At 46.6% G+C, this 27,092-nt stretch overlaps 1 protein-coding gene across 4 annotated transcripts in view; it reads left to right on the top strand.

Moving 5' to 3' along the window:
* Window positions 1-24,185, top strand: part of rnf220a (ring finger protein 220a) — a 152,768-nt gene extending 128,583 nt beyond the window's left edge. For 2 of the 4 annotated variants that reach the window (XM_084007683.1, XM_084007682.1), the window contains exons 8-15: window positions 1,513-1,642; window positions 7,962-8,154; window positions 8,265-8,320; window positions 8,435-8,546; window positions 15,963-16,074; window positions 18,237-18,431; window positions 18,886-18,960; window positions 22,423-24,185. In XM_084007683.1, the coding sequence (XP_083863809.1) occupies window positions 1,513-1,642; window positions 7,962-8,154; window positions 8,265-8,320; window positions 8,435-8,546; window positions 15,963-16,074; window positions 18,237-18,431; window positions 18,886-18,960; window positions 22,423-22,494 (945 nt within the window). In that variant the 3' untranslated portion in view covers window positions 22,495-24,185. The remainder of the gene's footprint in view (window positions 1-1,512; window positions 1,643-7,961; window positions 8,155-8,264; window positions 8,321-8,434; window positions 8,547-15,962; window positions 16,075-18,236; window positions 18,432-18,885; window positions 18,961-22,422) is intronic. The other 2 variants (XM_084007685.1, XM_084007684.1) reach the window with 1 other exon arrangement.
* The last annotated feature ends 2,907 nt before the right edge of the window (window positions 24,186-27,092 follow it).

The raw sequence follows: 27,092 nt of genomic DNA, 5'->3' as shown, positions 1-27,092 counted from the left end.
CCTGTAGATAGAAACCAGTCACCTCTTTACTTCCTGTAGATACAGACCAGTCACCTCTTTACTTCCTGTAGATACAGACCAGTCACCTCTTTACTTCCTGTAGATACAGACCAGTCACCTCTTTACTTCCTGTAGATACAGACCAGTCACCTCTTTACTTCCTGTAGATACAGACCAGTCACCTCTTTACTTCCTGTAGATACAGACCAGTCACCTCTTTACTTCCTGTAGATACAGACCAGTCACCTCTTTACTTCCTGTAGATAAAGACCCATCACCTCTTTACTTCCTGTAGATACAGACCCGTCACCTCTTTACTTCCTGTAGATACAGACCAGTCACCTCTTTACTTCCTGTAGATACAGACCAGTCACCTCTTTACTTCCTGTAGATACAGACCCGTCACCTCTTTACTTCCTGTAGATAGAAACCAGTCACCTCTTTACTTCCTGTAGATACAGACCAGTCACCTCTTTACTTCCTGTAGACACAGAACAGTCACCTCTTTACTTCCTGTAGATACAGACCCGTCACCTCTTTACTTCCTGTAGATACAGACCAGTCACCTCTTTACTTCCTGTAGATACAGACCAGTCACCTCTTTACTTCCTGTAGATACAGACCAGTCACCTCTTTACTTCCTGTAGATAGAAACCAGTCACATCTTTACTTCCTGTAGATAGAAACCAGTCACCTCTTCTCTTCCAGTAGATTGCTGTCCAGTCACTCCTTTACTTTAGCACAGACACCAACCACTAAAGAACGTAGATCCTGTAGATACTGACCACGTCATATGGGAACAGCTGTCTGAAAGTTGAGAGAAAAAACAAAAACTTGCTTGTCCGTCACTAAAGCTGACCAGAACGTGATTATGAAGTCGAAGGCTGCTGCAGCTGCTCCCATATGACTTGGTTGCATTATTCTTCGTTGGCATGCAGCTCCTAACATGGAGACCTTTTAGTATCCGGAGATGAGGAGTTGGTCACCGGCCCTTTTCCTGTAGAATTCTTCCATTACGTCCGAGATTCGATCAGAGACGGCGACTCGTCACCACTAACCACCACTCCTCCTGTATCTCACCTCACTGACCTTCTGTCTGTTTAGACTCTTCTTCCTCTCACATTCTTCCGGCGCTCCAGTTCTGTACCACACCATGTCAGCTGCCGGTTGTGCAGCGAGTCCTGCACCAAGATTGTTCAGTCAGGGCCAAAGTCATTTCCTTCTTCTTCTCATAAGTGATCCAAAGGACTGAAGATTATCTGGGTTTTTATACAGTAAAAGATGAACATTTTCATACAGCAATGAAACAATAAAAAAACTGAGCCTAGGTTGTGTTAGTAAATAGTGGTTGACTGGTGCTTCCCACGGCTGGTTCATGGTCTGGTACAGATACAGGAGGTGCTCTGGAGATCCGACCTCTCTTCCAACACACCATGAAAAACAATACAATCATGTGCCGTTTGTGAAGATTTTTGCTGTGATTTAACATGTGTCCCTGTTTGTGTGTGTCAGCGTGAGGGTGCGTTAGGCGACGATGACTCTGCAGACATGGATGGAGAGAATGGGCGGGGCTTTGAGGAGTACGAGTGGGCGGGGCAGAAGAGGATCAGAGCTACAGCTCTGCTGGAAGGAGGCTTCAGAGGTACGAACACACACGGCATCATCGCCTCGTACAACGCTGTGGTTTTATTTCACATCCTATTAAAGCGTCATTCCCTCCGTCCCTCGCCGGCGTGAGCCGTGTTGGTTCTGTGGGACCGCCGGTGCTGAATGTGACCAGGGAGGTGGAATGGTGCCAGTGGTCTGGTTTCTCCCTCTTAGCAGGGGAAGGAAAACACATTTAGCTAGGCAATTGACCCGCTGGTCACCACTGTGTGTGTGTGTGTGTGTAAGTGTGTGTGTGTGTGTGTGTGTGTGTAAGTGCGCCCAGAAACCCAATTATAGGACTGGATGTGAGAGCTGGTCACCGGGGAGCTTGGCTGCTCTGTGACCTGACACACCTACAGGGGTGCTCGTCTCTATTTGGTCCATCTGAACATTTTATGATCCTCACCAAAATAATTGCGACTCATGATATTATCCCAAATAATCATCAAAATATGCTTAAAGGAGTCATCACCTGGTTTTATACGTATCCAGCCCCCCTTGGATCGCTTTGGATCAATTCGTAAAACTTATTAGGAAAAAAAAAAAAAAATTTTAATCAAACATTGAGCTTGTTCTGACCCTTTTTCGTACCGCGATTTTATCACGCGAGATTACGCGCGAGGTTTTGACTGGTCCGGATGTGCATTGTATAATATGTAATGAGGCGCGCGTTGATTCGCCGCAGGAAGGACAGAGCCGGGGGGGCTTGCCTGCATGCAGACTCCAAAACATAATGGCGGCGCTTCGGCGATTTCAGGTAGCGGACGGGGCGGGGTTGGGTGGTGAAAGAGGGGTGGGCTTATGCAAGTAGCCGCCACGGTGACGTCACCGAAGGCGCAGAATCAAAATCTCGTGCTTTAGGAATGCACACCCTTGTGTGCTATTCCTGTTCGGAAAAAGAGCAGAAGCGAAAAAACGGCGCCACTTTCAAACTCCAGCCTTTCAGGCAAGTTTCAACTGAGGTCAAACACAGATATGCATGTTTTAACAAGAGAAATTGCGATTTCCAGGTGATGACTCCTTTAAAATGTCTTAAACTCCTAAACATGGCATTAAAACATCACTTTATATTTTGTCGAGAAACATTTTTTTAAATGTTTTGCATCACTGAGAGGACAGTCTCTTGTGAAAAACGAATAAGCAAGTATTTTAATTAAGGTAATCACAATGTCTCTGCATAAATAAACCATACATACATTTTTCAAAATGATTGCATGATGCTTCCTGTATTTTACCCATTACAATATTGATGATGATTCACCACAATCAACTAGCCTCCTCCTCAGATTTCAAACGTTTTACTGTTGTGATGTTTAGTTAATTTCACGATTCTTCTTAAGCTTAGCGCCATTTCTGTGATTTCTTTGATAGTTTGCTTGTTTGTTGACCAAAATGCAAACATAGTTCACTGTCATATGTGACAAAGAAAAGCAGATCAACCGATGAGAGCTGAAAGCCAGAGATCTTGTGGCATTTTTGCCTCAAAAAGTAACAGAAATGATGAATACAAATTATCACAATAGTCAGTTATTCTGTTTTTTAATCACAAAGAACATTTCCTCAGTAAAATCCCAACACTGACTCAGCCTTCAGTGTTTTTTGCCTCTAAAAGGGAACGATGTGTCTTCTCTTTCTTTACGTTATTATGTTTGAACTCCTGCAGTCTCCTCCGCTCCACACTGGCCTCCCATTGTGGCTTCAGCAGGGTTTGTGTGTAAAACCAGAGAAAGAAAGATGGAGGTGAACCACACAGGCTGTCAAATGGAGTTGTCATCTCTAAGAGGCTCTTTTCAAACTCTCAGCTCTGCCTTCCAGCTTTGATCTGCCCCTCTTCCTGCTCGCCTCCTTCCCTCCCTGTTCGATCCGTTGTTAAACACACACATGCTGAGCCTCACCTCCTCCCCCCCCCACCCTCCCTCTCCGTGAGACAAGACAGATCAATGTCGAAATCTCAACTAAACCAAGGCAAAGAGCAGCTCGTCCCGTCCGTCCATCTCCCCGACGCCGCTTCCATCCGCCCGGCTCTCTTTCACGCCGTTAAACGAGCAGACGCGGGACCCTTCTGCCGCGCTCTAATAGGGCGCCGTGTGATGTGACACAGATAACCGAGGTGGCCCGGGGAGAGCCACTTGAAACGCTCGCGCACACACACGAGGCTCAGAAGGTGGATTTTTGTCTTGAAAGCTCCTCAGTGGTTCTAACACTCGCCGCTGAATCCAGCAGGCTCTCGAGGGCCGGCGGCCGGCTAGACTGATATAGAGATGTTGCAGTGGGGGGGGGGGGATGAAGAGAGGGTCTATCCCTCTGTGAAGTGCCACCAGCCTTCCCTGCCTTTGAGAGCGCAAGGAAGAAAGGCAGAGGGAACGGGGCGCTCTCGAGGGGGAGGCCGGGGGGAGGGAATAAAATCGAACAAGATCAGTTTATGATTCAACTCTGTGTGAGGGAAGACTTCCCTGTGTCTCGCACCGGCTTAACCGGGTTGAAAGGACCCACAGCACAGACGGAGAGATTTCTTTATCCGTCTAGAGGACTATCTGTCTGTCTGCGTCTCGTTTTAAATCAACTGGCTTTGCAGGATACATTAAATACTATATATGAGTTGCTTTATTCCAAGTTTCCATCATCGTCTGGTGTCTTGTGATAGGATAGCTTGAGTTAAAAAAAAAATGTATACGAGCTGTTTCACAGACGATCCATTTTTTCTTTTGCAGAAACATTATTTTCACTTAACCTCGGAAGCTTAACATCTCAAATGTTAAATATTGTCTCAAAAAAATAAAGACTTGGCCTACATTAAGTAGTTCTTTGGGGCAAAGGGGTTTAGATTTTCTATCCAGTCAAACGGCAAGTCAACAGATCTGCTAACACACACTTTTGTGAGAAATGATTTTGAATGTTTAATGTCAGAGAATTCAGGAAATGTCCACAGAAGTTCCCAGAGCACCGAAGGTTCAGATTTTCTGTTGTCCAGTAGCATTAAAGCATTAATGCATTATATTAAACAGCAGCCCACAAACCAGCGAGAATCTGCTGAAAGTTTATGACTTTTAATACCAAAAGGCCAAAACTCAAAGTTAGATTGGAGCTCTGTTTCTTCCTCATATGTCACGTTTTGTGAAGTTTTTAATGGCGTGGAACCAAACAGTTGATCTGTGTAGCCACAGACGGGTGGAGAGGCAGACAGGGAGGCAGGCAGACAGATCCGGAGGTTTGATATCGGGCCGTCCTGAGAGACGGAGGAGGAGAAGAGGGGGGATTACTGCAGAGATGGCCAGAGGGATAGAGAAAGTGGAGAAATCTATGCTTTGTAACTGGACTTCAAAGATGGCCGTCTCATGTCTTTGTGTCTCTCTCTCTCTCTCTGACCTGTAAATGGCAGAAAGATAGCGCGGTGACCTTTGACTCCCAGACGCTCTGCTTCTCAGAGGCTCCCGATAATTGCTATGGTAACGGGATGTGGCCGAGGTCGATGGATTGGTTGATCCGGGGCTGCCAGTCGGCCTGATGAGTCCCTTTGATCCCGCCTGCCTCTTCGGATCTGTACTCGCCGCGTCGTCGTGGCGACGTCTATGTAGATCGGGCGTCCCCGTGTTCGCTGTCACGAAGCGTTTAACTCCCAGGACGAAATGTGCAGTTGGCATGTTAAGAGATATTCAGGAGATGGTTATGATAATGAGACGGACCGGGGTCGGATAGATCGGGGGGGGGGGGGGGGGGGGGGGGGTGATGCATGAGTGGAGAGAAAAATAGAAAAATGTGCGGGAAGGGAGTGAAAGTGAGGAAGACAGAGCGATGACACAAAAAAGGTGAGGAAAGGAGGAAGGGGATAGGAAACGAGGTGAAAGGGAAAAAATGGGGAGAGGGGGGCATCGGTGCATAATGTGAGTGAAAGGCAGTTAGAGTGGGGCTGACCTTTCCTTGGCCAGATTAGATTGGCCTGCCAAGACTGCTTAGAGGGACAGATAGAAGCACTGGGACACACACACACACACACACACACACACACACACACACACACATATGCTCACAGTTAAAACATCATGAGTACATGCACACATGATAAGAAAACGGCATCATGTTCACCATTTTTTTTCGGGGCAATGAATCACAAACCTCATGAGATGTTTCAGGGTTCTCAGCAGGAAAACAAGGGAGCAAATATCACTTAGAGACGATCAGCTGTTTCAGCCGCCGGCATGGATCACCTATCTATCGGCAATGAGCTAGATCTGCTATAGCAGCTGGTATTCAAGGCTCCAGACTGATGTCTTGTTTTTAACTGTTGTCCTTTACTCTTCTTAGAATTATCTAAGTATTTATTTGCATAAAAACCCACAAGTCAATTGCTTTTATTGATTAAAACATATTTTCCTGTTTAAATTGTGTATTATAAGCTGCTTAGAGCTAGTTCCCTCTATTTTTTCAGCCATAATCAACATTTTACAAGATTAAAACCAGCAACAAGATCTGTAGTTTGATCAGTCGATTTGATTATTTCCCATCCACCACTGCAACACGTTGCAACACTCTTTGTACCTACCTTCCCCTGGCTTGGCTGACCCTGGGGCATTATGGGTAGGATGGCTCAAGCTTGGCCCAAACCACGTCAGACTGCATAACGCCGCACGTGCTCTGTTCGCCTCCTGCCGTCCCCTCAAAGACCGCAGCCCCAGTAGCCGAGCAGGCTGCCAGATTTACGCTGCGTGGCCATTGTTCCCATATGTCCCCCTCTGCCGCTGAGACCAAATAAAAGTTAAAAGGTCCATTTTATTTGAGCACTAAAAACCATGGGCCTGTTGTAAAAGGGCTTAGCATTGGTGGCGCGTTTTATCCCCGTGGCTTTCAGCCGTTCTCCCCTCGCCGCCTCGATTTTTATTTATTTTTTTATTCTTGAATGAATTACACAGTTACGGAGGAGGAGGAGAAGCAGATGTTTAAATCCCAGAGGATCCTTGGAGACGAGCCCTAGCTGCTGAGACTCTGTAGCGCAGTGAGACACTGTAGCGCAGTGAGACACTGTAGCGCTGTGAGACTCTGTAGCGCAGTGAGACACTGTAGCGCAGTGAGACTGTGTAGCGCAGTGAGACTCTGTAGCGCAGTGAGACTGTGTAGCGCAGTGAGACTCTGTAGCGCAGTGAGACTGTGTAGCGCAGTGAGACTGTGTAGCGCAGTGAGACTCTGTAGCACAGTGAGACTGTAGCGCAGTGAGACTGTGTAGCACAGTGAGACTCTGTAGCGCAGTGAGACACTGTAGCGCAGTGAGACTAGTAGCGCAGTGAGACACTGTAGCGCAGTGAGACTCTGTAGCGCAGTGAGACTCTGTAGCGCAGTGAGACTCTGTAGCGCAGTGAGACTGTGTAGCGCAGTGAGACTGTGTAGCACAGTGAGACTCTGTAGCGCAGTGAGACCAACTGTTATAGGAAGTCAAGTATCCAGACTCATACTGGGACACGGGGGTTAAATAAGATGGCTGTCAGCGCTGTCGAGCTTGTATCTGGTCCCCCCACACACACGCACACACTCACACACACACACACACACACACACACACACTCACACACACACTTGTCACACACACAAAGAGCACACTAGTCCAGTTGAGAGCTTGCAGAAATTGGGCTAGGTGTAAATAAGATGGCTGTCAGGCCTGTCACTGGTAGACACACACAGACACATTCAGAGTCACATCTCAAGTGAAACACAAGTACACACACACACACACACACACCTCCAAGTGCTCAAATAGCAGGTAGAAAATACACATGTGAACACTCCTGCACACACACACACGCACACCTGTCCTACCTAGATAGACGCGCTGTAAGTGACAGGTAGACGGACTCACACACACACACACACACACACACACACCTCGGATGGGTTGGAGAGACAGGGTCTAAGTGACAGAGGGACAGACAGTCTCAAACAAACACTGAAGAGACGCCTCTAAGTGACGGACACACACACACACACACACACCCAGCCGGCCGTGTGGCTAAGTGGAGCTGAAGGGAGCAGTCAGGCAGCGGTAAGGGTTTGTCTGAGCGTTCATCACTGGGTTTATAGAAGTGCCACTCACACACACACACACACACACACAAACACACACACTCTCCCTCCCTCTCAAAGATTAATGGCTGAGGTGTCGGTCTTCATCAGTTCACCCCCAGTGTCCAAACGCCGTCTCTCTCTTCACCCTCTCTGACCAAACATGTCCCCCTTTTTTTTTTTTACCTCCGTCTTCAGCTCAGGCAAAAAGTTTTCACAGATCTTTAAATTTGTCTGATCATTTTTGTTCATATTTATTTCCACAGGAACAGGTTTCGCCACGTGTAGCATCAAGGAGAGCGCGGCGGACAGCGACGCCGACCTGGACGTGGACGGGGACGACACCCTGGAGTACGGCAAGGCCCAGTACACCGAGGCCGACATCATCCCCTGCTCTGGAGCCGGGGAGGACCAAGGCGAGGCCAGGGAGAGGGAGGCGCTACGGGGGGCCGTGCTCAAGTAGGAAGCCTTTACTGCTGCATGGCTAACAAACTAGCACGATGCTAATGTATCTAACGTGTTAGAGAAATGGAAGAGGCCTCCTTTAAACGCGTGTCTCTGTGTTGCAGCGGTGGGATGCCTTCTAACAGAATAACGCCCGAATTCTCCAAATGGGCCAGCGACGGTGAGTGGGGCCACATTTTTGCAAACTTGCAGCTTTTCTCGGGATAATTCGCCAAAACGGTTGCATCTTTATTTCACTGCTCATCGCGGCTCGTGGTGCTTCATGTGTTCACAGAGATGCCTTCGACGAGCAACGGAGAAAGCAGCAAGACGGACCCCGGCACTCCTTCATCCTCCTCCTCTTCCTCCTGCGTCCCGCGCACCTGTAAAAACAGTGAGATTGAGAAGTAGGTAACACACACACACACACACACGTATATATGGACACACACGCACACACATCATGATCTAGTTGTAAAAGGTGAGCGAGGAAATGGCTCTTGTCACGTTTCCCCAGACGGATCTCACACACACATACTCACACACACACACTCACTCACTCACACACACACACACACACACACACACACACACACACACACACACACTCACACACACACACACACACACACACTCCGCTCATGGGGATTCTATGACTTTGTGATGAGTTTTCCTACTTGTGGGAGAGTCGGCTTGTAGAGGGTCATAAATGATGCATTTTGCAGTTTTTTTTGCGCGCGTGTGTGTGTGTGTGTGTGTGTGTGTGAGAGAGTGTGTGAGAGTGTGTGTGAGTGTGTGAGACACACTATTGATTTTTTCCCTGCAGCTGTGTTCCCTCTGAGCACAGTGCTGCCTTAGAATCATTAATTGGGACACAAGCAGACACGAGGCGCACACTAGTGTCAACGCAGCGGTGTGAACACACATGTTAATGTTTGTTCACACTGGTACACACACACACACATGCATCAGTAATACACACACATCACACGGCGTGTTGATTCGTGTTTGATTATATCTTCACTCCCAGTTGGATTTGGAGAATAGACTGGTATTGACCACAACAATCACACACAGGCCTCTCAGTCCTCAAAATGACACTAAATACAGAACAATCACACAAACAAGCTGAGGAATATGTTAGTGTTTTCCCCCAAGTTCAGATTATGTAGTTCAACTGTCGTATATGAAAAATAGCAACTTTGTGGCTTAAATAGAGCCTGATTAAGACCTTATCTTCAAGATTATTTCATTGATTCTCACTGAGAAGAATGTTCACTAAGAAAAGAAGTGTCTCTTCTATGATGCAATAAACATATAAAGTCTAAATCCAGTATGTTTTAGTGCCATTTTAAGGTTATTTTATGGGATTTAAATCTTCACGTCGTCCCATGACTTGATTCAACTGACGAGAGGGAACAGAAATACTCCATAAATCTTAATATCTTAAAATGAGCCGGACATGTGGCTGCAGCTGGTGGCGGGATTACAGCGTACACACACACACACACACACACACACACACACACACACACACACACACTGGCCTATCCATTAGATCACCCCGTGTGAAAGGCCAGCGCTCTGTAATTCCCTCATTTCCATCTCCTCATCCATATTCTGCCACAAATAAACAATCGCACACACACACACACACACACACACACACACACACACTGTCCCCTGCATGGGTAATAGAGGTCAGCTCATTGGGAGAGAGTAATGTCGGTGGGCGAGCGTGCAAAGAGAAAGAGGGATCCGGCTGATTGGTTGCTTCTGCATGTCTGGCATATTCTCCCGTCCTTTCTGCCCCGTGCGATTGCACGCGTACGCGTCACGCTGATCCGGGGTCAGCCCGCCCGCTGCCTCCCATCCCAGACCCCATTTCTTAAAGTGATTTCCTTTTGTCCACCTGAAGCGCCTTTAAGAAATGCACCACTCTCATCTCGCTTTCGTAACCTTTTCCCTCTTCAGTCATTTTCCTCGGGCAAATTGTTGAAGGGGTGGTTTGGGTTTTTTCTGTATGTAGGCACCACAGTCGGGGTATCGCCTGCAGCAGATGGCGTTCGACAAAGTTTGGAGAAACAGACGGGAGCACCGACACGGGAGCTAAGCGATGGGGGAAGCTCTTACCTATATTTTTACAAATCTATGTCAGTATTTAGTTTTAAAGTGCGTGTTTGTAGCTTAACATGAGTATTATACATGTTCTCCCCTCCATCACCTATGGGAAGGCTATATGCGATAAATACTTCATTTAAATGAATCAATCGGCCCTCAGTGTGTGTGTGTGTGTGTGTGTGTGTGTGTGTGTGTGTGTGTGTGTGTGTGTGTGTGTGTGTGTGTGTGTGTGTGTGTGTGTGTGTGTGTGTGTGTGTGTGTGTGTGTGTGTGTGTGTGTGTGTGTGTGTGTGTGTGTGTGTGTGTGTGTGTGTGTGTGTGTTTGTGTGTGTTCCCCATATTAAATATCAGCAGAATGGGAGAACTGGCCTGAAGTGTATTGATCAGAAGCGTGTGTGTTTGTTTGCTGAGCGAGGAGTTGCACTCGATACGTTGTCGTCTGTGCTGTGATCGTCACTTTGTGTCTGAGAGGAGGAGAGGTGGCATGTAGAGAGGCGGTGGTCAGACGGTGCTGATTGATTCCTTCACACACACACACACTCACACACACACACACACACACACACACACACACACACACACACACACACAGCTCCCTTCTCGTGCTGCTCTGTTTAGCATCGTTGCTAAGCTTGTTTTGGTCTTTATAGTGGAGGACCGGTTTAGTCATCAGTGAGTTTTCTTGGAATCTATGGAGGTCAATCAGTGCCAATCGTTTGATTGTTTGGAGAAAATAATTTAAATTGAAAGTTCCAGTTTTTAGCCTAAATTTTAAAAGATACAACTATGTATTCGACTAAAAACAAGTACCATACAAGTTTTTTATCATGAACCCCAAAAGTGAAAAATGAAAATAAATAATTAATTCAAAAGAATTCCAGAACTTTACAAAATAAAATAACAAAACCTGAACTTTCACTATTTTTTTATATACATATTTTTTTTCAAATGAGCAAAACTATTGGCCCTAATTTACAGTAATATATACCAATGAGCTGCTCCTTCCTTAGTGGGAATCATCGCTCATTGACGTCACCTACCTTCAATTCTGAGACTTTCCGACAGAAAAGTGCTCTTGACTTCGCCATGTTGAGCATGTTAGGTGTGCGTGCTGTTGCATGATGCTGTGGCGGGGGTCCCGGTGGGCACCTGGAGCAGAACATGCCTTAATCTAAGTATCCATTTAAAGGGAGCCAACTAGATGCTGAATGATTGCAATGGAACAAGCAGTCAGCTGGCTGGAACAATTCCCTGCCTCGCTCTTCTCCGCTCGCTATAAATGCACGTATCTGCGGAGCTTCTGTGCCCCTCCGTCCCCAAATGAAAATGAGATTTGTCTCCTTTCGTTACATTGATACATCGCGTGTGTGTTAGTGTGTGTGTGTGTGTGTGTGTGTGTGTGTGTGTGTGTTGCATAGGGCAGCGTTTGTGAAATCTCTCTCTCTGTCTCTGATCCCAGATGGGTAATGATCTGGTCGCCTCCCGGGGCGTCCTCGTTCCCTTGCTCATTCCCCCGCAAGATAAATGAGCTCTCACACACACACACACACACACAGACACACACACACACCACGCCGGCGATGCTCTCTCCCCTCCAAGATAAATGGCCCCTCCAATGCCGCCAATGCGATTGCTGCCAAATTTGGTGCTCCAGCTGGAACAATGCGGAGAGATTTCCATGTGGTTTCTGCAAATAATTGAATCTGTCCTCAATTTGGAAGTGATGAAGCTAGATTTCTACCCCCCCCCCCCCCCCCCCTTCTCTACACACACACACACACCGCTCAGTCACTTTTTTCCTCTCTGCTTCTTCTCTGTATTGTCGCTGAGCCACATTTCTCTTTCTTTCTCCCTTCTTTCTCCTCCCCATTTCTTTTTTTTTTTGCATCCCGTCTTCTGTCTCAATTTTTCTCAGGCTTCCTTTTGCTGTCTGAGACACACACACACACACACACACACACACACACAGAGCGATCGGGCCGAGGCAGGGGAAATCAATAGTGACTTAAATGTTTTATCATGGCGTGTCAGTGTAGTTAAGGCCTCGGTTAACGGGGTGCAGCAGGGAAACGGCGCTCTGAAGGGATTTTTACCGAGCCTCTTTTCACAGCACCTTCGTGGGAGACATTTATTTCCCCGCCGCGGTGGATTAAAATGTTTGCCGGAATATTGTGTTTTTAGAATTAATTGCGAGGTCATTTTCTCATTCTGTCGCGTACTCGAGTTGAGAGAGAGACACAGATAAAGAGAGAGAGAGAGAGGCTGAGTGAGGCCAAAATGTAGGTAGACAGTAGATTAAGACACGGGGCTGATTGAGATGGATGGTGGAGGTCTTCAGCTACACACGAACCCACACACAGTAATGAAATGAGAAATGGCCCCGCACACGTCGGGGACAGAGCGCTAAATAGAGGGGAGGCGCAGCCATCTATCTGTCTCTGTCACGCTTCCCCCCCCCCCCCCCCCTGCTTGCTTGTCGCCATCGGGGTGACCGGAGATGGAAACGCACTGCAATTTCACTTTTCTTTCACTCGCATACATGCGCGCACCATTCCCCCCCCCCCCTCCAAAATAAAAGCCCTGTGGGCCAGTGACTTCAGTCGGGAGTGGGAGCATGGATGTGTTTCACTATTGGTTCCTCTGGTTTTTTACGAGCCACCGAGCCACAGCCTCCGTCCCACTGTGCCCACAAACATGCGCTAACAGATGTGCCGTACACGCCAGTGAATATCTGTGCTGACGGACAAATACACTCAACAGCATAGACTTGATATAATGTTTTAAATGTAGACTTAAAAAGGTGATCTTGTTCCAGATTCTGTGGGCAAATTATGCTTTTTTGTAAACCTGCTGGATCCAAAACCTCCAGCTTAAATAGGTGTTATTTAGATAAACTGATCACATAAAGAGCATCTAAATGATTACTTTCTCACCTGAATAATTATTAAATTATAACAGCTCTTTTTAAAAGCTTGAAACCATTTTTTTCAGCTGGCTAAGCATTTCCCTAAAACTGAAAAAATGACTTAATATGCAGAAAACGGTCAATAACTTACCTTTTTAGGTCGTAACCCAAATTGAACCGCTTGTTTCTGTGAGGCAACATGACATGTTTGCTAAGCATGGCTCCCAGAGTGACATAAATTGTTACGTTTTTTGGCTCCAGGAACCAAAAAGGGTTGAAAAGCCCTGAGCCAGCTTAAATCAGTGACTCACACAAATAGCATGAAGGGCTTAAACTCAAGGATTTCTACTTGTGGTTCTCGCTGGTTGAGAGGCAGTTTGTCTGTTTGTGTCACATTTAGCCCCAGAGAGTTGCCCTGCCTTTCCTTGGCTCTGTGAAATCAGCCTTTTTTTGTAACCTCCATTAAACCTTCCCGTTACCCCTGTGTAGAAGGCCACAGCCACATAAATAATTTTTAAATTAACCAACTTGTCAAATGTGGTGTTCTCTAAATCAGCTGTGCTAAATGAATATTCATCATTAAGATAGAGAGGATAATGAGACGTGGTTCCCGAGTTAAACAATCTTCCGTCTCCGTTCTACGAGCATGCCGAGCCTCTTGGCAGAGTTTTGTGCTGCAGTGAGCGACGGAGGGCTTTATTGGAGCTGTTAAAAGAGAGAGAGAGGGGGAGAACCTTGTTTTAGGGACAACCCACATCCAGTCCCGTCCAGCCAGAGTCCACCGCCGCTTTATAAGCTAGCAGGCTAATCAAGGCTAAATGGCTTTTTACAAGCCCAGAACTAATAAGAGGAGAGGGTAAAGCACTTTACTGGACACTGAGTGGCGAGTCAGTCTGGGAGTCCCAACGAGGTCTTTATAGACACGGTGTGGTGATGGGGGTTACAGGGGGAGCTGGAGCTGGTCCACTTCTCCCGTGGAGAAGTTTGCGGTGGCAGAACGGCCTCAGTTATACACAGAATGCACTTTTTAAACTATGACATACATCTCCTTTACCTAAACATTCCTGCCACTACTTGCAGCTAAACGGGAAGGAACGCCTTTCAGACGACGAGGCAAGACAATTAAATTGGTTTCTCAGTTGAGGATTTCAATTCAGTTTTATTTTTATAGCCACAAATCAGAAATTTGCCCTCAGGGGGGGGGGGATTTAGGAGATGAAACAGGAAAAACAGGGAACCATCGCTGCGTTTTTAAGTTTTTAAGAGTTTCTGTCGTTCCTTCACAAATTCTGAAAATAGAAATTAAACTCACGGCAAACATGAGGCTTCTCTAGCGAAGCTCCACACCGGACTGTTTGACCTGAAAGGCTCAATTTTAATTTAATCTGCAAATGAGTCTAAATGTTCAATTTATTTTAATGAGCTCGTCTGATGATGGGGATCGAGGAAATAAGATGTAAAAGTGGATTTGCAGAAAACTGCCTCTTAAATGGGAAATTGAGAAAGTTTTCTTTTCCCTGTAGCCTCTGCTGTTGGAGGGTGCAGCAAATGAAGCCATATCCTCGGCCACACACACACACACACACAGACACACACACGCACACACACACACACACTCAGACAGCCACTTATCGTTCTATTTCTCCCTTCCCTCTCTCTCCGCTTGTCCTTCCCCATCCAGATCAATACCATAGATCAGCTAGCTATCAGGCTGCAAAATGACCACATCACCATAAACACACACTCGCTCCCACCTTCACACACACACACACACACACACACACACACACACACACACAATGCTATTGCTAGAAAAGGAGTGGATGGCTATAATAATCACCATCCTGCTCATGCGGCCTCGTCTCGTTGCGCCAAATCAGCAGCGGCGGCGGCGGCGGCGTTGTGGTCTATGCGTCCGCCGTATTGATTTAGTTATGGCTGCTTCATATGCTGTCGGACAGTGTTAAATGCACATTTTCTGTTATCATGCTACACATTAATCAGAGGCTGCTTAGAGGCAGGAAGAAAGGGCGTAGGGGAAGAGGAGATAAACACAGAGGGAAGGACATCAATTGAGAGCGATGGACGGACATCGGGATGGACAGATAGATATGAGGGAGATACAGAGGACGAGAAGACATGAGATGTTAGGGAAAAGTTGGAGCGAGGTACGGGACGAATGTCTTAAATGTGTCGACTGTGTGTGAAGCTGCTGAGAGGAAGGAGGCAGTGATGAAGACGTTGATAATGAAATCATGACACGCTGCCTACCGAGTGACGGGCAGCAGGTTTGCTTCGTGTTAAATGGCCAAAAGCATCGATAGCAAATCCAGACATCGACACACTCATGTCAAGTTTGCAGTGAATTCAATTCCTATTGGGAGAACAAACGCACACATTTGGGGGTGGAAGGGTCACGGACGAGTGCAAAAGAGTGTCGAGTAGGATTGGGGTGATGTGAAATTTATCATATCAGTATTAAACTGCCAAAATAAGTCATGATATTATCCCAAAATATGCTTAAAACATGGCACCAAAACATACTGGGATCACTTAATTAACTAAACTAAGATGATCATAAATCATAAGGCCTCCCTGCAGAAATGGAGGATACATAAGAAATTGTTCAAGGGTTGCATTCACAGTATTTGAGTGCCTTAACTGTTAACGTAAGAATTATGAGCAATGGGCAACTGTTGAGTGTTTATTAAAAAGTGATTTCCTTTGTTCTCCCTATTGAAAACGAACCGACCCGTGACCTGAAATGTGAGGCTCTAACGTCTTTCTCTGTCGTCCAGGGTAACGGAGGAGGAGTCCACGGCCACCACCATGGAGGCTCTGAAGGCTCGAATCAGGGAGCTGGAGAGGCAGATCCTGAGAGGAGACCGGTACAAGTGTCTCATCTGCATGGTGAGCATTACATTCATACCAACATCAACCCTTCACTGTGCCTTCTGTCAGGAGGCACTGAATCCAGGAATAATTTAAAAAAACATCATGGAGATGATTGGTAGTTGGTGGGTTATTAGTATCTAATTACCCACAATCCCTCAGGAGGCCCTTTGCTCCGAATCTTGCAGACTTCCCACCAGTTGCACACAGATAATCCTAATCCAGTGGCTGGATCCTCCAAATTGTGCGTTTTTAGGCCGATGATGCCCTGATAATTATTAATAGTTTCATATTTATTAACCGCTTCAGTCCCTGCAAACTGAAGCACCCACACAGTGTTTTGAAAGGAGGCTGCGGGCGCTGCTCCGACCTGAAAGCTTATCAGCGTTGAGATTCTCTTCCTGTTTTAACTGACGAAACACATCGGGGCGGTCTGTGGTCTCCCAGAGCTCTAGAACCTGACATTAGTAGAGATCGATGCGAACTCCATTCACAAAACAAGCATTTTAAAAGTTGTTTGCTTGTGGGTCTTGCAGACAGACCTATCAAAGCAGGACTTTTGAGTTTTTACAGATTATCATCATTAAGTAGTTATTTCTGCATCCTTTTAATATATTTTAGTTGTCCTCTCTTCGGGCAGCAGACCCGTATTGAATAGTGTGTCGTGTGCCGGATCCTCCTGCGGAGTGCATGTGGGAGCCGTATGCATCTCATTCCCCTCAGTTTGTGGATGTCCACGTAGCTTCATGAGCGTGTGAGTGGTGGCGTTGGTCTCGTTGCTGTGGTGGTTTCTGCTCTTGCATGGCTTTGCAAGTCACCTGAATGTGTGCCGGACAAGAAGAGACCAGGATCAGTGTGTGTGGGTGAGACGTGTTCATCACCGGGCGGCACGTGTACCAGATATAGTAGGAATCACAGTGTTTCATTGTTAACGTGGGTCTGAGCTGTACGGCGTGCATAGGTGATTGATCAGACTCCCGGATCAATAATACAAGTCACGTGTTCATTCGAGGAGATATCGGGCCGAATGGAGGGACCTTACCCGTCACGCTCGCCATCAGAGTTTGTGTTCCCCCACTTTGTGTCAAGTACCCATCCCGTCATCCGTCAAGCTTGTGGACAGCGCAGCGTCGGCATCCTGTGTGTGTGAGTGTGTGTGTGTGTGTGTGTGTGAGTGTGTGTGTGTGTGTGTGTGTGTGTTTGTGTGTGAGAAGCGGGTAATTACCGACGCCTACGCTTCCGAAAGGTCACTGGGTGCCCGAAGGTGACACGGAGGTTAAGGCGCAGCGATCGATCACTCACTGCCCCACGGAGACACGGCTCTTCTCCGCTCATCCGTCACTGTCCCTCGTCTCACACACACACACACACACACACACACACACACACTCTAACACCTGTACAGTGTTCACATACACACACTCACCTCTGCCTTTTTAACTCGTCACTGGGATCAAATCATCAGATCGCTTTGACGTGTTCTCAGTCGGGTGGCGTTTTAGAGAAGCTGTAGATTTCCAGCGTGACGTCCCACGTCCACGCAGAGAACAGTTTCAGTTATCAGTCGCTCCTCAGTTGTATTTAAGCAGAGAACACTAGGCTCAACGTTGATCCTCTGCTGGTCCTGAAGCTCAGCGCTGACGTTTGGTCTCATTGGTGGATTTGTACCGCCACCTGCTGGTCATCTTAGGCCTTGTTTTGTTTCTTCATAAAATAAGGTGCTTTTTTAAATACAGTAATAATGTTATATGTTATTAAGATAGTTAATAAAATGAAGCAAAACTTCTTTTTTTTTACCATATCCTGTAATTTTCTGGACCAAATGTGTAATTGATCGGACAGAAATAATCCGTTTTAATATGACGACAGACATTCATCCCAGTGAGCGCCGTGAACAGGCATCCTGACCTCAGATCAGTCTTGTGTTATTGAGACTTTCCTACTCGTCTCCCGTTGACCGTCTGCAAGTTAGCCAAGTCACCAGCAGTCATAGTTCTCATTGAAGAACGGACGAGGAGAGTTCAAGTGTGTGTGTGTGTGTGTGTGTGTGTGTGTGTGTGTGTGTGTGTGTGTCGGTCTGTGGTGTTTGTGAGTGCGCCATCACTACAAGCCCCGCCTCTATGATTAGCTGCCACCTTTCGCCCCCTCTCCTCTCCCACCCTCACCCCTCCCTTCCGCAGAGGAAGCCGGCTCTCCAGTCAGGCACGGAGATCAGGAGCCTAGGGGTGTGGCCAGGGCCCCGGCCACTGGCCAATGAGGTCGGAGATAGGCAGCCTAAGTCCCTCCCCCTCGGCCTGTACTGCCTGTACAGGGGCCTTGTGATTGGTGGCTACGGCAGCGGCATAAAGAGGCTCCTCCCACAGCCCTTACGGAGGGTAAGGCACTCCCTCCCTCCTCCGCTCCTCGTCCTCCCCCCCTCCCCCCTCCCTCCCTCATCTCTCCGTTCTTTTTCGAGAGGAAAAGAAATGAGCGTTCATCAGATTGGGTTCATCCCTCATCTTCTCCTCCCTCTGCCTGCCTCCCTCCGTCTCTGCTCGTTGCCTGCCCGATATCGTGTCCGTGTGTGTGTGTGTGTGTGTGACCTGCAGGTTGCCGGTTCAGTTGCCCCCCACCCCCGTGCTGCCTTGCTCAGTGGTTCTGTGGCTGCTGGCTGTGTCGTTCCATGGTTAGTGGTCTGATGCCGTCGGTCAGGGAATGTACAGTGTTGTTTCGGTCGTTGTCACCTGGCATGTGTGTGTCTGTCGACTTTGGTGTGATTTCATATCCTCTCTCTCTCTCTCTCTCTCTCTCTCTCTCTCTCTCTCTCTCTCTCTCTCTCTCTGTTCGTAGGACTCCTACACGATGCCACTCACCTCCATCCAGTGCTGGCACGTCCATTGTGAAGAATGCTGGCTCAGGACTCTGGTACGCACTTGTCCACACACACACACACTCACACACACACACACACACACACACATCTACACACACACACACACACACACACTCCACAGCGGCTCATCATGACATGCAGTTATTGCACCCTCATTTCATAGTCAGTGAGTTTCTCTCTGTAGCTTTGCCCCATGGGAAGAAACTAAAATGGAATATTCCTCATATAACCTGTTATCCCACTACACACACACACACACACACACACACACACACACACACACACACACACACACACACACCAATGGGTGGCAATGCAAACACTTCCAAATCTCAGTCGGAGAAATGGGCCCCAAAAGGCTTGTTAAAATGTTGGAATAAAGTGGTCAACTCTTCCCACCAATGACTTCTACATAGTGCCCCTGGTGTACACACACACACACACACACACACACACACACACACACACACACACACACACACACTTTCACTAACTAATAACCAACAAAAACGCTCCCTAATATATTCAGTAGTGTGTAATTAGCTGGTGCTAATGTGGTAAATGGAGCGCGGTGTCTCTGCAGCCGGGAGGATAAACAGTCTCCTCGTTGTCTTTCTTTGGTTTCCTCACCGTCTCCTTCGTTTCCTCACCGTCTCCTTCGTTTCCTCACCGTCTCCTTCGTTTCCTCTTCTACCACCTTTTCTCTCTCAAGCCTCAGTAACTCCATCTACTGTGTCGACAACCATCAGTTATGACTCAAGCAGACAATCCCAAACGTGCACTTCCCCACTTTTAGCCGTTGATAATATATATACTAGAAGCAGAAAGGAATGGAAGAAGGATCGTGTTTTGCTGCAACTTTACTCACAAATGCAAAATGAATGATTTTGGTCTGTTTTTATCGCGAGGAGGGATATTGGAGGGTTTATCAGAAATTGTGTTCTTGCATTCGTGGTCCCCAGGGGATACACAACTCTAGGTGATGTCATGAACTCAGACAGGATGGTGTTTGGATTCCTGGGATCTGAAACTTCACAACATGAACAAAGCGATAGTGATTATGTCAGCCATGATGGATGAGATAAGCCCCGCCTCCCCTCCGCCGCGCCCGGCATGAGTGACGCGAATAAACACAAATGATCTCGCGGTCAAACTCACGCGAGGCAAAGATTCATCAGACTTGAGAAGGCACGCGGCCCCTAACGATGGCTGCTCTTGTTCCGGCTTAATTAGGCATTTAGATGTGCTAACGATTGTGTGGAACATGCGTCCGATATCAGATCAATACTGATTCATGAAGAACTTTATGCCGGTACAACAAAAGCAGTGTGTGCGTGTTTAATAAATTACTCACTAGAGCTCTAATTTTCTTTTATTACATTTTTTAAAGGAGACCGTAAGAAAGCATTCTTGAATGAGGCCCATTGTTTCCATCTGTACCTGTGTGTGTGTGTGTGTGTGTGTGTGTGTGTGTGTGTGTGTGTGTGTGTGCGTGTGCGTGTGCGTGTGCGTGTGCGTGTGTGTGTGTGTGTGTGTGCTCGTGCACGTGCATTTAGCCGTCACAGGTCTAATGTATGGGGCATTAAACTCGTAGCCTGGAGACAGCTATAAAAACAGGGGGGCCAAGCTGATCAAAGTAAATGCCTGGGAATCTAGTTAACGTCAGCCCAGCCCCCTTACCGCTTTAATGAGCAAGGCAGCTGGAGCGCAGCGTGACGGGCACACACCCACACACACTTGCCGCCCACACTAAACAGGAGTGCACCGCTGCGACGGGGCGCGCAAACAAACAACAGGACTGGACCGGGACTAAGATCTCAAACCCCTACTGTAGAAAAACCATTTCAAACCGACTTTCCTCTCTTCTTCGCCTCCACACTCGTCCCTCCTCTTTCTTTATTCATTCTCTCCAAAGACACGAAGAGACTGTTTTGACAACTCTGGAGCCACAAATCCTCTTAGCAGGAGCTTGCTAGATCTGTCGGACTCCTGCACCACCTCCGTCCTCCCCTCCAGGCTGAGCCCCGGTCCGTGCACCCTCTCCAAAGACTTGATTCACTGGCTTACAGGAAAAGAAGCCTATAAATCTTCAGGGTCAGATGAACCTGTACATATTTTTGTTGTGGACCAGCGAGGATTTAGAAGGTTCGGGTCCTCCAGTCATGAGACCTCTGCATTCTGCTGTACCTGTGTTAGATGCCACACGCTCAAAGACTGAACTCACACACCCGTTATGTTTCACACACACCTTCATCACACATCACAGTGGGCTGCTGGAAGTCTCTGCATGCCGAAGAGATGCTTTGGGGATTTTGCATTTGTTACTTAAAGGAAGCAGTTTGCTGCAGCTTCCCCTCCCCGTTAACTCCAGATGCACCGCCGCTTCATTCATTCACACGATCTGTTGTGACATTTTATATTTGTTCGTACATCTGCAACCAATGCGAGCGACGGCACGGTGTCAAAGCGCAGGAATGCGCCCGCAGCCAGCGGTTTCCAGCCGAACACGCTGGCTGGTAGGAGGAGGCGGTGGAGGACAGTGGTGGTGCAGAGACCACCCAGTTAGAATGTGGTGCATATTATCACCTGCTGCTTTTACTGCAGATGGCGTTCTATCAAAGCGCCGTGGAGGGCGAGGGGCTGTGAGGCGGGGCTGCCAACGTTCGCATAGAGAACTGGAGAAAGCGTGACGAGCCCTGGCTCCACCGTCCAAAGACAGGCAGCCTTATATATTATATATAGAGTGAATGATCCAGTGTGTCTCTAAGACATTCACAGCTGATGCAGTTTGGTTTAGTCATTGATTATTCCCAGAAAGTTGTCGATTAATCACAGGAGGTATTGACATATTTTTTCACCCAATAGCACGACCAATTCTCGTGACAATGACCCGTATCCAACCAGTAAAGGGTTAACTCGTGTAGCTGGGAGCCACCTTTGTTTACAAATGACTATTCCACTAGTCTGTGTATCACAACTGATTCTTTACATTTTTTTAATTACTATTTTATATTTATTTGTTTTTCAGTTTTTTAGTTGATAGGAGGAAAAGAAAGTGAGAAAACTCATCACACATTCTGAGAACTAATTCTAGCATCTTCAAACTGCTGTTTTTACCCAGAAGAACCTCTATTAATAGTCTACAATACTGATTTAATTATATCTGTGCTGTATTTCCTGATAATGATGAAGCAAAGGAATCAAAAATCAACAGTAACGCTGCTCTTAGCTTCCAAAGATGCACAATGCAATTAAAACGGGGAGCCACTCATAAAAACATTGCTCCACAGCGCCGTCTAGTGGTCAAAAACACCACAGGGTAGTTGGACTAAAAGGTTAGAGACACTAGATGACATGTTTCATCCTCACATTAAAAAAAAAAGAAAACTGGAACCCAACACATATGTTTTAAAAGCGTGTTTGTTGAGTTGTTGCAGAATGAAAGCGTAACTCATTTAACGTAACTAACCGCTGTCTCTCCCGTCCGTTCACAGGGGAACAAGAAGCTGTGCCCGCAGTGCAACACCATCACCTCACCCGGAGACCTGAGGCGCGTCTACTTGTAAAGAGCACATACACACCTCCCCCCAGCGCCTCTTCGTCCTTCCAATCCATTCCTCCTCCCATCTTGGATTTCATCGCCCTCCCTTTCGTCGATGGTCATCCCCCCCTCCCTCCTCCATCTCTGGCCGCCTGCGTCGCCGGCTCCAAAACCCCTTCAAGAGACGGGACGGCCGTCTTCGAGACCCCACCGGCTCTTTCAGGAGGTTTTAAAAAAAAGTGGCTGAAAGTGAATGACTTGAGCAGAACTGTCTTGGCTGACTGCCTGGCCACACACACACAACAGAATTAATATTAAACGGAGACCTCTGGTCAACGGGCTTGTTTCCTCGGCCTCGCTGACCTGACTCCCTGTACATGTACCACGGGGCAGCATCCACTGAAGGACTGAGAAGTGAGTGGAGAACCCCAACACCCAGCGGAACCCTGCTGAGACCTGCCGGCTTCATGCTGCTGGACCTGAAGGAACTTCTTAACACACGATATAAAGACTTCTCCCCCCCGCCGTAGCTCTTCTTTGACATTTCGATGGTGCTGGACAACGGGCTCGACCCCGAACTCTCGACAGCTTCTTTTTCTTTTCTGGTTTTGTTCCCCGTCCCGAACAGAAAACTCTTATCTCCCTGTTGCTTCAGAGAATTAAAAAATAAAAAGGGCCTGTCCACTAAAACTGAGCTTTCAACCAAACTGAGAATAACCTCACAACCTTGAGGAAGGAGTTTGACACTCCTCCTCTTCCTCCTCCTCTTCTTCTTGCGAGCCCTTCTCTCCTCTTCCCTTTTGTGGTGTTCTAGTGAAGTAAACCAAAATTTCTTCCCCCCCTCCAAGATGCAGTGCAAGCACATGTAATATAGTTCTATGTATGTTTACAATGTTAGGTGTAAATGACATAGAGTTCTCACACACACACACACACACACACGTTACCATCAGCATACACACACAGAAGTATATAATATCAAAGTCCTGTTGTAAGTTGGAAATCTGGGAATGATGTTTGGGGGAAAAAATGGCTGGAATAAAAAAAAAAGAAGCCTTCTGTATTTTTAAAAAAAAGAGATCATTTGAAGATCTGTTATTTCACTGTACAGGAATTAAAAAAAAAAAAAAGTAATAAACTACTCAAAGACTAGATGGTCAAGATTTAGGCGGTGTACTTTTTTTCTGCAGAATACTCTGAAAAACTGTAGGACACGACGCAAGGAAAGATCTTTTCTTAGTTTTTATGAAATGGAGAAGCCCAAGATTTACTGCAAACAAGCAACGACGTTGCCTCTTCTTTTGACCTCCGTTTCTGCCTTCTCTCGGTCGGAGTAACGTCATGCTCGGATCGTAGTCTAGAAACGTTTTGTTTTACCCCCTACATGTCTCAAAAGAAAGCTTTTTTCCATTGTTCTCATTCTGCTAAACGCTGCAAAAAAAGGTCCCATAATCGCAACCCCCGAAGGGCAGGTTCTTTCTAGTCATAACGGACGAGGGATGTCTCTGGAAACGAAGGACGGCCAAGGCTGAACTGGCAACTTCATGAACCCACAGCGCCCCCCCTCCCCCTCTCCCTTTTACAGCAGCAGCAGCAGCAGCAACCAAGGTGGTGGTGGTGTGCTTTGTGTTTGTAAAACTATGTATTCTGTGACGTCTGTATTGTTGTAAGAAATGCTGAAAAAAAAAAAGAAAAAATAAAACTTCTCAAATACAACGTGTGGTCTTGTTCACACAAACGGGTTAAAGTACGACATGGTGAAGAGCAACGCTCCTGTGTTCACTGAAATAAAGCTGCAGAAGACATGTCACTGTTTGTGCATTTTGAAAAGACTTCCTGTGTTTTGTTTGTAGTCGATATCCAAGTTGGAGGCCCTCAGTTTAAACACTTGGCTCTTGTTTTTATAGATAAATGATGCAGTCTGGAAACTTCCTTTTATAACAACAACAAACATTTTTTTATCGCTCCATCCTTTTTGGGTTTTAGCTCATCCTGTTGGGGTAAATACCGGTTGGGAAATCAGGACGCCATCTCCCATTATCGCATTAATTTACGATAAAACATCCCCAAAAGGCGATGAATCGCACAAGGGTCACGATATCGCAGGAATTAATTTGTACTTGTATGGGAATCTGGAACATTGCCAGATGAAGTTTGTGTTTAATTGAAAATGCAAAATGTCCGACTGACAAAACAAACCTGAGGTTATTCTAGCGGTAGTTCTCCGTTCTCGTACGGCTGCTGAGAGCCCGTTTTCCTCTACTGGTGAAATAACAAGATGTATAAAATATATGTTAGATCATTGTCAAGAGTGAGTCATTACGACAAGTGTTGTCAGATGCTAATAAAGTTTTATTGCGAGGGAGGAAACCACAGCAGGAGGTGAGTGTTGTTTAAAAAATGAATTAAAAATGTCTCAGATCTTGTTCCTGTGAAAACATGGAAATGGAAACATGGAAATGTAAAACTATGCTGAGCTTTAAAAAAAGCTTCCATTGAGTATTTGTAGCCCAAACCTGTGATAACTAGATGTTTCATCACGTGACAGCAGTTAAGTTCTGTTGGTTTTGAAGGTGGCTCTGCAGCTGCTTGCCTGATCCGGAAGACAACACTGCCATCTAGCGGCCGGGGGCGGGAACTCCCCCGGCGCTGATCAGGCAGCTGTCAGCAGGCCGCCAGATGGTGTCAGCATGCGCGGATACGGCTGTGCCCGCTGCTTGCGCTTGTTAACGGTGTTACAGAAAGCAACGCTGCCAACACATCAGAGCTCACGTTACAGTGCTTAGAGAAGAATTACAGCAAACCTCAGCTCACCACGCTCAGATCTGCGTCCAAGTCCTCCTCCGCCAGACCCAGGTGAGGCCTCACGAGAACCCGGTCCCGCCCAGTGCGGCTCCAATGAAAGTGCTGTCAGATGCTAATAAAGTTGCATTGAATGAACCGGCAACTTTTTGTCAGCAGGAGATTGTCTAATTAGTCGTTTTAGACACATTAATTTGTGTTTATTGTGTCTGCATGCTGATCATGTTACCTCACTTAAACAAATGAAAGTGACAAAAGTGTTGAATTTGAACTTTAATTTGCCGCTTGTGTGCGATGCTACTTAGCTTAACGTGTTGTTAGCACTGGCAACTAGCATGTTGTTAGCTAACATTAGCTTGAGGGTGGCGGGGATTTTCAGATTGTTGTACCTGAGGAAGATTGTTTTGATTTGTTTGGTTTGTTTTGTTTTGTTAGGTTTTTTTGTTTTGGTTTGTTAGGTTTGTTTGGTGCTAGCTTGCTTTACCATGGTGCTAGCTGGTTACCGCTGGTTAGCATGTTGTTAGCTAGCATTAGCCTGAGGGTGGGGGGTATTTTCAGATTGTTGTACCTGAGGAAGATTGTTTTGGTTTGTTTGGTTTGTTAGGTTTTTTTGGTTTGTTTGTTAGCATGTTGTTAGCTAGCATTAGCTTGACGTAGAACGTCATACATTATTTGCGCGGTGCGTTTTTACGAGTTGCGTAACTCGACAGTGTTTGGTTATTTTTGACATCATAACTACGAACTTTCTTACGTTTGCTTCGGGGACCCGAACCGAAAATACTTTACTTGAAAACAGATGTGAGTGCAGGACTTTTATTTTATTAATTTTATTAAAACATTATTAGTGGTTTGTATGAAGTATTGCAGTGACACCGAAAACATTAATTAACAAATTAAATTGTCGTTGGCTTTGACAGAACCGCGGTTAAAACGTGGTGGAGCAGCGTGGATTTAAAGAGTGAGGGTGTTCAGTAACGTGTAATATTATAATAATATAGTTGTAATTTTAAGTGACTAAAGCAACATCTTAGGAATCACAACTGTGATGCCAATATACAGGACGGCGGTACAGTCTGGTGATGTGAATCTCCATGGAGATGTCCTTTAGAGGTCAGACTGTGTGTGTGTGTGTGTGTGTGTGTGTGTGTGTGTGTGTGTGTGTGTGTGTGTGTGTCCTATACTGTGGATGTACACAGTGTGATGTGGTCATTATTGGCATTTCACACACACACACACACACACACAGGCCGATCAATATGACGGTACCCATACATGATGATGCATTCACAATGCACATGCATAGACCCATAAATACACACACTCGCACACAGTTTGACACAAAGTACATATTGATTCAATCACTGACTTACTCGGATGAAAACAATAGTATTGGCCAGTTCAAGTAGACTGTGTGTGTGCGCGTGTGTGTGCGCGTGTGTGTGTGTGTGTGTGTGTGTGTGTGTGTGTGTGTGTGTGTGTGTGTGTGTGTGTGTGTGTGTGTGTGTGTGTGTGTGTGTGTGTGTGTGTGTGTGTGTGTGTGTGTGTGTGTGTGTGTGTGTGTGTGTGTGTGTGTGTGTGTGTGTGTGTGTGGTGCTAGAGGTACTAGGAAATATATCCAGGAAACGCCTGCAGAAAGAGGCAGGAAATTGAACCAGTTGGCAGAAGAAGCCCCTGAAGGCCGGTTCAGAGTCATTAAGGCCATTCAGCTCATCAGCTCGCTCCACCCAAAACCACAAGCCAGCCTCCCGTGATTTGTTACGTCCTCTTCGCACTCTATCGTATGTGTGAGTTGATTATAGTTACGTTGCAAAAGCATGGAAA

The sequence above is a fragment of the Eutrigla gurnardus genome (genome assembly GCF_963514095.1).
Source record: "Eutrigla gurnardus genome assembly, chromosome: 4".
Taxonomy (NCBI): Eukaryota; Metazoa; Chordata; class Actinopteri; order Perciformes; family Triglidae; genus Eutrigla; species Eutrigla gurnardus.
The sequence above is the reverse complement of the archived record's forward strand: the minus strand, read 5'-3'. Positions and strand labels throughout refer to the sequence as shown.